The sequence below is a fragment of the Neopelma chrysocephalum genome, unplaced genomic scaffold, assembly GCF_003984885.1.
Source record: "Neopelma chrysocephalum unplaced genomic scaffold, ASM398488v2 Primary Assembly neopelma1_73b, whole genome shotgun sequence".
NCBI lineage: Eukaryota > Metazoa > Chordata > Aves > Passeriformes > Pipridae > Neopelma > Neopelma chrysocephalum.
Genome location: NW_020897734.1, coordinates 4591180 through 4606122, shown reverse-complemented (window position 1 = coordinate 4606122; position 14943 = coordinate 4591180). Strand labels below are relative to the sequence as shown.

General features: G+C 41.7%; 1 protein-coding gene across 9 annotated transcripts in view; it reads left to right on the top strand.

Annotated features, from left to right (window-relative positions):
• Positions 1-13666, top strand: part of FGF13 (fibroblast growth factor 13) — a 312900-nt gene extending 299234 nt beyond the window's left edge. For all 9 annotated transcript variants that reach the window (XM_027687255.1, XM_027687256.1, XM_027687260.1 and 6 more), the window contains 2 exons: positions 7689-7887; positions 9176-13666. In XM_027687255.1, the coding sequence (XP_027543056.1) occupies positions 7689-7887; positions 9176-9312 (336 nt within the window). In that variant the 3' untranslated portion in view covers positions 9313-13666. The remainder of the gene's footprint in view (positions 1-7688; positions 7888-9175) is intronic.
• The last annotated feature ends 1277 nt before the right edge of the window (positions 13667-14943 follow it).

The window sequence follows — 14943 nt, the reverse complement described above, 5'->3', positions numbered from 1 at the left end:
ATTTGATGTCAATTATAACTGCTAGAAATCTGATGGCAGTGTCTGGCAGGTTATCTGTGTAATAACGGGTATGTTGTAAAATAGGTTGCTTAGCATTTTTGGGGCTCTCTGCTCTAGTTCTGGAGAAGAAAGATGTCCTATCTGCCTTTTGCTTCCTTCTCCCTTCCTTTAATATCTAAGCTTGGGTACACTGACTTACCAGAGGGTCAGAAATACCATAAAATTGGACCATATTTATCAGAGACACAAAAGATAGAGAACTTTTGTAAGAATGCACAGTAGTGAGGCTAAGCAGGAAAGACCATTTTACTTTGTCATAAGACAAATGACTGAAAATATCTCACCTCCATTATGCAACTCAATGGTAAAGCCTCTTTTTAAATGATGTGTTTCAGTTCTGGAAATTATAGAGGGGGAAAAAATGAAAGAATTCAGTGAAGGGTAATGAAAATGATTAGAGGCACTGAGAAACTTTCATATGAGAAAAGATTTAAAAAGATTAGGCCTGCTTGGTTAAGACAAGAGATAAATAAGCAGAGACATGATGAAGAGATGTGGGGTAATGAATGGCACAGAAGAGGCACACCAGGTACTTTTATGTGCCGTTTTCCAAAATTAAAAGCTGAGGGAAGAAAGCTGTGAAAAAAACAAGACAAAAAATGTGCTTATGATAAAAAACAACAACAGACACATCTTCACTATGTTTTCCGCAGTGCCAGCTTCACCTGTGGAAGCCTCTGTCGCAGGGAACAGAGATAATGAGCTTAGGAAAATTATGAAAAGGATTGGCTGCTCTGGGGAAAATTGTGAGCCTACTGAGAGGAAAAGGGAGTTCTCTTGTAGCTTTGAATGGAAGCAGGATTCACCAGTTGGCACAATTCCGAGGCTGATGAGATGATCCGCCAGCTTCAGTGGGCTCTGGGTATTTATTACAAAGAGCTACCTATGTGCTATGTATAGACAGTGACCTGCTGCAGCTGCCTCCAGTGATCACTCGATCTCTCAGGCAGGGTGAGCAGCCAGGATCTCTCCCAGCATGTTTTCAGGGAGCACATCTTTTCCAGCATCCCTGTTTTCTCGCCATGCAGATCTCATACAGGCTTTGCTCAGCCAGGAAGGTTTAGTTCCTCTGCTTGACTCAGTTATGTGGAAGGATCATGAGAAGCTGCAGCGGGTCAGATCCAAGGTCTAGCAAGCTCACCACCCAAAAATGTTCAGTGGTGCATACCTAGAGAAGAATATTTGATCAAAATGAGGAAATACAGAGAAAACATGCAGTATACTTCCATATCCTACTTTTCATCTGGGGAGTGCCTTAGCCAGAGACTGTAGTGGTGTTAACCAGTCCTTGACCAAACCTGGCAGGGCAGTCCATGAATCAAAACAACTTTTGGTCAGACATCAAGGAAGTTATTCTAATCTTTCTTTTAAGAAAAAAACAAATCTGTGCCTACACTGGTGTAAGAAGCTCTCTCTCCAAAGAGGCCTAATTGCAAATTAACACATAGTCTTTCCTTTACAGATTTGGAAGCAGTAACAGGCCTTTTGTATGTGGGAAACAATAAAAATTAAATAAGATTTTTAAAATGGCTTCTAGGTAATAGTAGGATTGTAACACATCTTCTGATCTTCTCCATTAGTCTGGTTTATAATCCTCAGACAACCTGGTGGGCATTTACTGCTTAGTGAATATTCCCAAGTTTCACTAAAGCAGGCGATGTTTAAGACTAGTTTCTTACTTTTGTTTTATTTGAATTTCTCTGAATTTGAACTAGGACTAGCAAGTCTGGTGTCCTAAAGCTGCAGAAATTAAAAAAGGGTAGGTGCAAGCACTAGAAAGTATTCAAATAAGACTTGATCATTTAAGTAATGGCAGAGGTTTTCCCTGTACTGTGATTCCAGGATTGTCTGCACATGATGCAGAAGACAAGATGCATTTGGGGGCAGTGGATCTTCTGCCTTTCTTATTCATGCCAAGTAAATTGCACCTCATAACTTTGTGGAACAGATTAGAAAAGGGACCTGTGTTTGAAATCTGTGAGGTGGCATCTTGCAGAAGTTTTAACTACATTACAGGCTTTTTTGAACAGGATTAATTTCCTCTGCAGTAATCAGAAGAGTGTCTTCCTTCTGTGCATATCATACCTTAGTTCTCTTGCCTCAGTGAAGGAAGGCTTTGGTTAATCAACACAGTTTTAGAAGTGAAGCATCATCAAAAGACAGGGAACAAAAATATGATCATGCATAGTTCCTGTCTCAATTAAATTTCAACATTGTTTACAGTCATTGAGTCTTTTCCCTGGGGTCATCAGGCAGTACATCCATTCCATGTGCAGAGCACGCTGAGAGGTGACACACCAGGCTTGGAAATAGTTGGTTATTTACGTACCTAAATGCCACTTAAAAATCTGGGCAAAGATGGCTTGGCCACGTTTTCACAAATTAGTCACTGATAAGGGTAGAAAAAGAGTGATGTACAAAGCTTACACCTTTAGCTCTCTGCATTTGTAATTGGTATGTTTTCTACTTCAGTTCACTGTGTGCATTTTTCCCTGAGTTGGTGCATTTGATTTGCTGTGCAAAGGAACAACGTCAAGGGAACCATTACAGGATCTTTTCAATGCTTTTCTCATAGATTCAGAGAATACCTACTGACAACCTGAAATCTTACTCTGGAGGTGCTGGATATCCAGCTGCTTCCTTGGGCTCCATTTTAGGGAACTTTCTTTCTGAAAGCTTTGTCCTAAATAAATTTACACACCACTGACAACGTGTGTTTCACTTGATAAATTCCTGCTTATTCCACTAGCAATAAGGCAGTTCCATGCTGTGGAGTAGTTTGGGATCACCTTCCAGGAAAACTGTGACTTCTTATCACTCCTGCCATTAAGTTTACCTGACAAAATAATTTAGTGTAACTCCTCTGTATAAATTTTCATCTAATTTTTTTTTCCTTCCGTGGTCTTATGGCCAGTGCACATGTCTTGAAGGGAGTTTAAGGGGAATTACAGTCTTCTACGAATTCCTGTTCAGCAGTAGGTAATCTCTTCTGGCAGCAGTTAGTTCAGCCTTAAAGCACCTCCTGAGGGCTTGGGGCTACCTACAATGTCTTTGTGAAAACTCTCCTGGAAGAAGAGCAGCCAGAACGGTGCTCCTCAGTGAGCTGATACATCTGCCCTCAAAACCCCACAGCTTTTTGGAGAGCATTTCTGTTGCTGTGATTGGCGACTGTTGTCAGAATTACAGTCAGAATTACATGGTCAGTCTTCCTAATTACTGTCCCACAGGATCTGTACATATTAATGATTTGTGAGTTGCTCCCACTGACACCACTAGGATTCCTCAAAATAAGTGAATTTAAGCAAAATGGACAATATTTTGGGATTTGGACCTATCTGCGGAAACTGTGATATGTCTGATCCAAAATAAATTGTTTTAAGATAATTGTAGTTTCCATTGCTGTAGCAAACAGCTTTTGGTGGCTTCAGGAAATACCAGTTTCTTCACTGAGTCTTCTCACACTGGTGATCTAAAAGCTGTTATTTTTGATAATGTTAAAGTTGAAGTATTTCCATTTTCTAGTGTTGATATCACTGCACATTACAGAGTGACGATCCAGAGGATACACCCTGGAACTTCACATGCCAAGATGGAGAAAATCAATCTCTGTTAATAAAAAAAGGCAGGTTCAGTGGCGCAGAAAATCACTACTCTGGAGCCTTAACGAGGCTCCTTCAAAAATTCATGATTATAGAATGGAATCCTGGGCTACATTATAGTCCTGAAAGAAATTGGGATATGGAAGAAAAAAATATCCAATTTTCATTAAGTGGAGAAAATAAAGAATAAATCCCATATGCTGACATAGTCATTGATCACAAGGAGTATAATTACATGCTCAACATGTAAGAACATTTTCTAAGTTTCCCAAGTCCTCAATACTTTTCCTGAATACTTTTCAAAGTTAATTTTTCTTTTCTTGCTGTTTACTCATGCCTCTAGCACTAAATCCATCTGAAAAAAATTTATGATTGCTGTAATCAACTGCTGTAGGGCAGCTGCAGGACATTGAACCCACTGAACAAACTCAGTCTTGACCTAATGACTTAAAATGAAGTATTTGGTGATGGCCCCTGCTGATGGTATCCACGATGCAAATACAGTATGCAATAAATAGCAGAGAACCAACATATTCATCCTCCTTCTCTGCACTATGCATACAGCCATCCTGATGAGAGGCTCCTATGATATCACAGAATCCTGAAGACACTAAATACCTTCCTTAAAAGCAGATTTCCTGTTTTCTGCTTATGGGGAGTCTGAATTCCTGCAACCCAGTCATTTTGGGGCACAGGATAATTAACTGGCAATCCTGCAGTGTGCAATGGGTGTGCAAGGTGTGATGGCTCATAATTTGGATGGTCTTTGGCTTGAAACACGGCTTTTGCACTATTAGAACAAGAAGAATTCCAGCTTCATTTTTACGGTATTTCACCTTTCAGGCTTGGCATACCTGTAATGAAGACTGGATTATTTTAGATAAAATCTAGGCAGCTTCCTGGAAGTATAGCCACTAAGTATGTGCTACAAGGCTGTTTACCATATTATCATGCACCAAATTATTCTTTCTAAATTGTTTTTCACATATTTAATGCAGCTGCAGATTTGTTCATGAAGGAACCTTTCAGTAGTTCAGCTGATGAGCTCAAAACTAAGCAGCAGCTCCTGACAGTTCATCTTCTTGCTTACTTAAGCGTGGCTGAGTCATGACTACAGTGAATCCAGCACTTTCTTTAGCTTTTATTTATCATTCATTCATTCATTCATTCATTGAGTGTTAGGGTGTATGTGTGAGGGGCTTGAGTGAGCACAGTTTGCTGTCGTGTAGGTACCTTCATCCCTGACTTCTGAGGTAAGCTGAGACTAGAATAGTTTCACACAAATACTTAATTTTCATCTGTTTTGTGTAACAACTTATTCATAACATGGGACTTCCTGGAAATCATTTGAATTATTTTCATTGCAAAGATGGACAAAGGTGACAGCTGAGAGAAAGGAAAAAACTGACCTTAGAGTTAAACACTTCCTTGTATTTATAAGTTTTCCATAGGATTGACTATATGAGCTGGAAAATATAAGTGTTAATTGGGGCAGTCAGCCCTCTCCCACCTTTCGCTTGCTCTTCCTCAGTATATTAATAAAGAATTTGCAGCAGAGATAACATAATGGCCAATTTACACTTACTGCTCTGCACTGTATTTCAAATTGATGTGCTCACAGAAGTTCTGTCCGTACCCAGTTGAGTTGCCATGTGGACTTGCCAAGCTCAGAGAAGTACCTTTTAATTGTAATGCCCCCATGCCACTATTCCTTATTCAAAGCTTCACTCTGCAGTTCTCCTCCCTGGCTCTTTTTGTAATGAGTGGGAAAGACACACATTGGATTAAACTAAAGGCAAGTGACGGGTGGGAACAAACTCTTGCAAAAGGTGAGCAGCTGCTTAGTATTCAGGAGCAGGCAGAGCACTTGAGCTCTGTGGGAGCTGTTTATTTGGCAAGAAGGATGCCTTTCCCCCCATGCAGCAACTTTCTGGAGCTGCAGCCATGGCCAAGGAATTAAGCAGGCATCAGTTAAGAGAAAGGGGCACAATTCTGTGCCAAGCCAGTCAGAGAAATGAGGTGGTCTTGCTTTAGTGCCAGAAAAATTGGGAGGGAATTTGTCATGATAACTGAGCACAGTAAAGAGACATGTCTGTTTCTGTGCCCCGCTGTTTGTCATGAGAATCCACCCCTTTGTAGTTCCTGCTGAGTCTCAGGGTGAGGATTTTGCCTGTGAGGATATCTGGCACACTGGGCTGCACCATGGGGACTGGTGTAGCTGTATATGGACTCAACTGCAAACTCAGCTGCACAGCACTTCCACCAGGGCCAAGGGAAAAAACGGGAGTGAAGGAGCTTTTAGCGTCTTTTTTCTGTCCCTCTGTTCCAAGGGACTCTGTGTGCTGCCGCTCATACTGAGGTTAACTTGCTTCTAAGAGAGCCAGGGTGAATGTTGTGGTTCTGTTTGCAATCTGACCCTCTGCTGCTGTGTACAAGCAGGCCTTTGTACCCAAAACAGCTCCAAATTACTGTACATAAACCACAGTCTTCCAGTGAGAGCACTGTAGTTTTTCCATTTTGCTGCTAATTGCAATAGTCTTTGTTACTGTGGCTGGTGCTGGACACCAACAGTGAGGGAAGGCTTTTATGCAGAAATCTTACAAAAATGCAGTGGCTGTCCTCATTTGACAGCAATTGAAACCAATTGTCAATTAACTAAATAACAGCCAATTAGCTTGAAGGAAAAAGAGAAGAAAATTGCTTACTTCACATTCTTTGTTGAAGGAAATGCCAGTCAAAGTATGGGAGCTTTTTTCTTTCTCCTATGAAGACAAAATGGCAAAAGATGTGCAGAAAAAGCACAGTGGCGGGTTTCTATTATTTTTTTTCTAATACTGTCTTTTTCTCACGTAAGAATATTTGAGGAACTAGATAAAAACATCTTAAGCTTCTGAGGCATTTAATTTCCTGTAATATTTAAAAATCAAAATGACAATCATTATACAAGCACAATTTTTCCTCCTTTCTTTCACGCCTCTGCAGCACAAGGGCAGTTCTCTGAAGCTGGCTGCCTTCACAAGGGAAGACCAGCAAACAACTGTGTGGTGTGATGACAGGCAGGACTGTGATGTTAACATTTGCATCACCAGACCAAACCCTTCCTCTTTCATATTTTATGAACATCTAGACTCTATAGGCGAGATGTTCTCAGAACTTGTAATGTTAAAAAACCTGGAGCACCCAGAAGCCTTAGGAAACAGCTGAGTGGTGCTGTCAAGACTTGTGGTTTGGTCTGAGATCCCTTTAGGACCCGTGTTTCATGTCTGTATCTTTTTTTGAATTTGGGCAATAGTGCAATGATACTGGTTCAGTCAGGATCATTGCACAGGGAAAGGCAGCCACAGGAAGAAAAGGGCTCTGTCCTGGTTTATTACTCTATTAGCCCAATACCATTGCCCAAAAAGAAGCAGTGCATTTCAACATGAAGACTAAGGCTCGATCCTGCAGGCTTCCAGCTGTGGCTCAGTCCTGGAGCAGAGGTTAATGTCTGCAGTGGGACTCTGACAGCTGGGCTTTCATGGATGATACGCCGGGCAGAGAAAGAGCATAGATTAGACCAAGAAGGCAGCTGCCACAAGCTAATTTAATATTGCTGGCTTAGTAAGAGACAAACATTTACTCATGGCATATTGGCTTTGAATTTTTATTTCACTTTCCTCATAAACAGTCCAGGCCAGCAGTTAACAAAGGCATTACGTGGCCTCACTTCCCGCCCATGGGCCTTGACCACAGCTGGTCCCACGGGGTTGGCATCAGGGCCACATCTGCCCAGCATTCATTAGCTGCATCGATCAATAGATCTTCACTTAGACTTTATACTCATCGTTCAAAAAGATCTTAGAGCTGCTCACAGCATCATTTCACAGGTTTCAAATTGTGTTACTCATTTGTTAATACTTTTAGGACCCATGTTTCATAGCTGGAGAGGTATGTCTTTTAACTATTGGGAAAACAATGGATATTGGATGCTTTCTCATTAACTGATGCGAGATTCAGCACTGCACATATTGATCTGTCACTTCCTTACAGGAACATTTTACACCTGAATGCAAGTTCAAAGAATCAGTATTTGAAAACTACTACGTGACATATTCTTCAATGATCTACAGACAGCAACAGTCTGGCCGGGGCTGGTATTTGGGTCTTAACAAAGAAGGAGAAATAATGAAAGGAAACCACGTGAAGAAAAATAAACCTGCAGCACACTTCCTTCCAAAACCATTAAAAGGTAATTGCCTGGGTTCACTCCATCCATCTGAACCGACACTGACCTGTGTTAGAGGTGTTTAATTGCTGTGTATTTGTATTTTCAGGGTCTGGCTACTTATATAACAGGAGTATAATGTTCTGTAACATGCTGTTAATCTAACCAGAGCTGCTTTTTTAGGTTTTTCTGCGTTACCTCAGCATTTCTCTAATTTAACCAAATATACTTACTAGTAACCAAAAACATTACTGATTTCTTTGTGCCCAAAGTCAACACTGTCCCTGTTATAGGTAATGAAGGCTCAGCCTGGAATGGCCCAAACATCTGCTCACAGGCCATTAGTGACTTGCTGTGTAGCTTGTCAATTTGTGCTTCCTGTTACAGAAAGCTTGTTTGTCTGCTTTTGCCTGGGATAAAGTTCAGATGTGCTGTGCTTGTTTAACTGCAATTAATGTGGCATCAGCATATGACATTAAAGGTAATAATGCATGTGGCTTACATATACCACTGGGTATTAAAAACCAGGACATACAGTCATCCCAGTTAACTGAGGGATCTGAATCAGACTTGTGGTCAGTCTTGGCTCCCTCTTTGGTCAACGCCGAGGGAAATCTCAGTCGATGTATAAAGGTGCCTCCTTTTCTCCAGAAGAACTAACTTCCATATGCTCTTTCCCTAAGAGGAATGAAGCCTTCCATTTCTGGGTTATGCTCTTAAGTAGCCTTTTAAGGCAGTGTTCTTTTGAAATCAAAGAGGGTATTTCAAAGGTACATCACCCTGGGTGGATGCCCTGGGTCTGGCAGTCTACATTTAGGACTAGGTGCTAGGCAACTGATGTCGAGGTTGATCCTCACTTCTAATGGGTGTGAAAACAAAGGAAACAAAAGACTCAAAATCCATTTTCCCACTCACCTGCTTAGGCTACATATACAGGTAACAGGTGCTAATTCATGACAGCTGCCAACAGTGCTAATTCATGATTAATCAGGAAATGTTGATTTATATCAGCTTAGGTCTATTTTGTAGAATTTTCTAATTGCAGTGGGTAGGTGGGTGGTTTAACTGGAAGAGAGAGGGAGGGAGGGAGGAGCTGTGGTTTTTCCCTTCTCTAAAATGTCAATCTGTTGAAGATGACCTCAGAGACTCTCAGGGACTGTTTGAAGTGGAGAGTTCTACTTGGTTTTTCATTGTCTCATTACATTGCATATTTTCGAATGAAAAATCCCAGCCTTTCACAGCTGGACTTTGCACCCACAGACTGAGTAGCCCGTGACATGTGCTGATGTGCTGCCTCTCTTTTGCTTTGCAGTGGCAATGTACAAAGAACCTTCTCTCCACGATCTCACAGAGTTCTCAAGATCGGGAAGTGGGACCCCAACAAAGAGCAGAAGTGTTTCAGGAGTGCTAAATGGGGGTAAATCCATGAGCCAAAATGAGTCAACGTAGCCAGGTTCAGGCAAGCCAAGTGCTCTCTAAACAGAACCTTACCTCTGGATGCAGTTGAATTCTTACTAGCAGTCTTTCATCCAAACATTCAATTGCCCAGGACAAGCCACCGAACTTGCATAGGTCACTCGTTTATCAGCCATTAGATCTACTGGTTGTCAAAGGATATACCCCAATTATGTAGAATATGCTTGTGCATATCACAAGGCAGTTGGATAGCCAGCAAACATAACTGCGGAATAAATCTCGGAGAAGAAATGTCCAGCTCTTTCTCTCTCTCACTTTTTCTTTCTCTCTTTCTCTCTCTCTCCTATGCTTTGTGGAATCCGAAACAAAAACATTTCACAGCATTCACTGCTGATAAGAATTTGCTTTCCAACTCAGAAAAAGACCACTTTTGCTCTTCAAAGGAAATTTTAATGCTTGTATGTTTTATAGGGGCAAACAAAAAACAAATATGTAAACTCTGTTGTTTCCTTGGCTTACCGTTTTATATCTAAGGCTTGATAAAAAAAAAAATGTATCCTTTAATTTGGAATAGTGCTTTTTGATTTCTGAACTCCAATGGGTCTTTAAAGCTATGTCTTTAAAAAATAATAATTAAAAAATCAGGGTTGGAACTGAGAGTTGGTGTCTCAGGCTCAAGCAAACAGTGTTCTTGTGGTTTTAAACACAATGAAATATAAATTTTTATAGATTTGTAGTTTCTGGTAAAGTACTTGTGCTAACCCCAGTCTGTAGGAATTGAATTGTTTTGTTATCCCAAGTGGAAGTTAACAGAAAGGGATAAAATTATCCTCCAGTGTAGATTTCTCTTAATTCCATTTTGTGTGTCATGTTAAACTATTGTTGTGGCTTCTTTTCTAAAGACAGAAACTGTGGAATTAAGGTGACTTAATTTTTTTATAAGAAATGTCTTATTTGTAAAAGTCCTTTCACTGTAACGGGCACGTGAATATTGTGTAGGAGGAAGCGTTAGGACAGGTTACCCCTAAACAACATATACTTATACATGCTATTGGAAACAATTGTTTAAAAAATGTAGTTAGGTTTCCATTTAGGTCATCATGTCTGTTGCATGGGAGAAAGTTGGAATATTGGCATAGAGTTGCATGATGTGTAAGATTTTGTGCATTAATCATCGTTGGATTCTGTGCTCCAAAACTGAATTAGTTCTGTACAGGCAGCTCTCTGCCTGGTACAAAAGAGTTGTTTATTATTTGTTGTATACACAACCATGCACTGAATAAACTATTTATATTAAGATGTACTTTTTTAAAAAGCTTGTTTGATTAAATGCTGTACATCCATGATTAATTTAAAGGGAAAAGGGTTGGCAATTAAATTAAAAAGTTATAAAAGATACTGTAATTAATGTTCAAAATCTTTCTGTGTGATGGGTCATTCCCCTGTAATGCCATACACCATACAAATGAGAACGTGTTCTTTCTTTTGGATATTTTTAGAACTGGTCTTGTGTGCCCAGTTGAGATACTCAAAACACAGTGACGATTAAGTGCCACAAAGTCTTGGTGACGACCCCTCTGCCGTGCGCTGCTGGAGCCCCAGTGAATTGCACTTCTCTGCTTTGAGCTTTTCCAGCCTCTCCGTGTCTGCCCTCCCTGTCAGACTTCCCATAGTGCAGCCACGTAGCGCTACCTCGCAGCAAACCTCCTCAGAGCCTCCAGCATGGAGGTCCCAAAGAGATCCGGGAAGTCCAGTCCTGCTTGTGCCTGGTGGCACCTGGATGATGCCCAGTGTTCGCTGTGCATCACTGCAGGTACATTTATCAGCCAGCTTTATCTGGTCTTGAGGGAAAAAAGCTCCCATACCTTCCGCCTTTGTGCTCTGGAGAGAAAACATCCCTCTCTCCTGCCTTTTTCTCTCCAAAAACATCCATGAAAACTTTTCTCATCTACAATATCCAGGCAGCTCTGACAGGTGAGCTTCACTCACCAAGGTTTTTCAAGAAGTCGTAGTAGGGACAAGTTTTCATCATGGGTGGCTGAAGAGCCAGAAATGTTAGTCTGAAACTAAACCAGCTGGGTCAGTGTTTGGCGTTTTTTTAAGGTTAGGGCTGAGAGAGGAGGGAAGGAAATTATGTTTCAGATCAAACTCCCAGATTCATCATTTTGTGGCAAATAGTAGGTAAAGAGCTCTGGCCTACTGAGCTCCCATATTGGAGCAGGGTGTTGCTGTCCCCAAATACCACCTGTTGACCTTCAGAGGGCCCAGGGGGCCCCAGCTTGCCCCTTTCCATAGGGTGAAGAAAGTAGGAGCACAACTAGTGCCATAGAAAATCTTAAAAATTGAAGTTGTGCTCATAATTGCTCCAGAGATTTCGATAACTCAGTGGGTCTGGAGCATCTGTTTCCTTAAGTGTGGGATGCCCTTGGGAAACATTTAACTCTCCCACCCCTAAAAATCAAACTTATTGGGGTACATGTTCCAAAAAAGGAATCTGAGTGCCTTAGGAACATAAAACCTGATTTAAAAACAGGCATATCTGTAGCAAAGCTAGTTCAGTGCTGAGTGTTTACTATCCTAAATATAACTGGAGCTCTGCTGCTTTACTTTATAGCTGCAGTCTTCCTGTTCTTCTCCATTCCAAGTACTTCCAACCCTGAAGGTCATCTGAAGTGAAAGGAAAATGTTGGTCCCACAAATCATCCCTTCTGAGGTCTGTAGTCTGACCCATCTTTTGTACTGACATTGGCTTCAGCTGTGAGCATTCACTGCCAAATCTCTAGTTCCAAAGCTTTCTAATATATCAAGCTAACAAAGGCCACTCTTGGATGGAGATGAGAAGAGAGATGTGGTGATAGATGAGCCATAAACAGATCTTTCTGACAATTATATTAAATTTCTTTCAAACCTGTTCCAACAATAGTTTTTCCCTCAGATTATTGAGGACTGAAAGCACAATAATCTTGATAGAGTCCTGATAGTAGACAAAAGCTCACGTACTTTATGAGGAAAGTGAGGGATTATACCCAGGGCTTTACATGTAGTCTCTGGAGCCAAAACTAGGATGTAATAAGGAAAATCAGAGTTAAATGTGACTTTACAGACAGTGAGTGAAGGTGACCTTCTAGCCCAGTAAAGTTAAGACAAGAAAAGAATGTGGTTTCATCAGAGGACCAGGCTAAGGAGTCAGACTCCAAAATATGTATTTATCTTTTAGCACCCATAAATTAAAAAGTTAAACAGATGTCTTCTGGATAATACTTTCCTTTAAGAAACCTGCTAGATGTTGGGAAGATGTCCATTTGGATGGTTATCTAACAAAAGAAAAATTATACCCACTGGTAAACCTGCTTTGCTCTGCAGCAGGTACAAGAGCAGAGTGCAATGAGATGCACACCTGGAATAAGAAAAAGCCCCAGGGCTGGTATGAATCCAAGCCCTAAGCTGTCTGTGAGCCACTGACCATCTGCAGAAGATGGTCTCAGGCCCTTCTGTTATTGCCAAGCTGGTGACTAATACTTTTCACCTGCCATTTCACTTGGCCCTGCCTCTCCAGCAGTGCTGCCCACAACCCATGCAGCACACCTTGGGCCTGGAGTTGGCTCAGGAGGTGCAAATCCATCACAGCAGCTTTCTGATGCACCTGGGCTTCACTTGGCAAAGCCCTGAGCCACCACAGGGGCTGTGCAGAGACCTTATGAGAGGCTGACAAATGCTACCTGCCAACCCAAAAGAAAACAGGTCACCCATGAAATTGGGAGGAATACTGCTAGGAGCATAACTATTATGAGACAACATTGCTTCTTTTTTGTGATCCACCTGTCAGAGCTGCTTTCTTGGAGGTCTCTGCAGGGGGCTCAGGCACTGCTGCTTGGCCTGGTTTTGGAATGAGAGAGGGTGGGAAGAGCTCTTCTCTCTATCTTTCTTTTTTCCTTTTAATTTACCTCATGCTACCTCATAGCATGGTTGTACCTCCGTAGCCACTTGCTCAGCCATGTTCATCGCTGGCACGATGGAAGACAATTCCCAACTTTGGGAAAATATCTCCAAGTTAGCCCAGGGAAGAACAGTGCCCCTTCTGCAGCACCGTCTGGTGTCCCCACCACTGGTTTCCAGCCCACAGGCCAGGTTTTCCAGTGGGATAAAGACGGTGTAACGAGCTCAGGGATGCTGTGGTACGCCAGGCCTCTCCCCAGCTGAGCACCAGCATGAGAGCCAGGTCTGGCAGAGCTCTGCTGTGTCTTGAGTATCTCTGTATGGAGACCAGAGCCAGCTCTAATGGGTTTAAATGTCTCCCTGACATATCCTTGACCAGGACACTTTTGCAGGACAGAATCTGTACGTAACAACCTCCTATCTTCTAATAAATGATTCTCTCTGAAACAGACTCTCTCTTGTCTGGGCTCTAATTTTTTATCACTGCAGATGTTTAAGGGCTTTCCACCCTGCACAACATCATCACTTAGCATTTCCTGGGATATAGACCCTTCTGACATTGTATTTTTCCTCTGTCTTCCTGAACCAGAGAGGGGCAACTTGAGTGGTCAAGCCAAGACCAACACAGATGGATCCTTCAGTTTTCTGTGTGCTTGACGTGGTCCATGAAGCACAGGAAAAGTGTGATGCATTTTGCCAGCTCAGGGAATGGCTACTCTAAATGTTGGAGCTTAGTTTCCATGGTTTTGTCCGACTTTGTCTCTGCAAAAATGACATATGAGTACAGTAGAAAGCCTATTTAAAATAATTTGATTTCTTAGGGAAAAGACCTGCCATGCAATTTAACAACATTAGCTGGTGAACAACACCAGCTTTGGCCTTTTTTCAGCTCCTTTGGGAGGGTGATGTTCTTGAGAACATAAAATTCCCCATTCACCAAGTAAATTTTTAAGAAAGTCTCTTCCCTGGCATGAGTAAGCAGAGCTGTGGGGCCTTGCCCTTTCCTGGTTCATGGCTTTTGGAGAGCCAGGTCCTGAAACAAGCTGGGTTTTCTGCTGTACAATGGCTTTTATTGCTGATTGGCTCCAGTAGCAGAGCCTACCCTGCTTTGAGGACATGCCACGTCAGTTTGGGGGGCACACAGTCACCCGATGCAGCTCCTCTCAAGGGGAAGTTTAAATATTAAAGGAAACCCCAAATTTGAAACACGTTTTACATTAATCAGAGAAATTGATGTAATAAATTATTCCATTTCATCAGGAACTAGAAGACAGTTTATAGGGTTCCCTTCAAAGATCATTATTAATGATTTGGTATTTAAGAATCTTAAATTTCATGTATGGAAAATTACTTTAAAGCACTCGTAAGCTTAATTTTTTCCCCAGATATGTTTGGCATGTCTCACCTAAATTCAACAACTGGAGGGACAGGATGAATGCTTTCATGTCCCATGGGTTTCTCAGCATTGCACACTGTCTGTCACACTCATTTTCTGAGCTTGTCCCTTTGCCAAGGACATGGTCAGAGGACCACCCGCCACCAAGGGCCATCACATCTGTATTTGGAGGAAGAGTTCTTCCTGTCCTGGCATTTGTAACACATGGAGCTGGTAGATGTGATGAGATGTTGGTCAGGGCTGATCTGAGCTGTTGATGGCATTCTTTGGTGAGCACACAGCAGACTGGCAGCTCTTTTACACTCTGCTCCTGCATGGAGATAGCTCAAAGC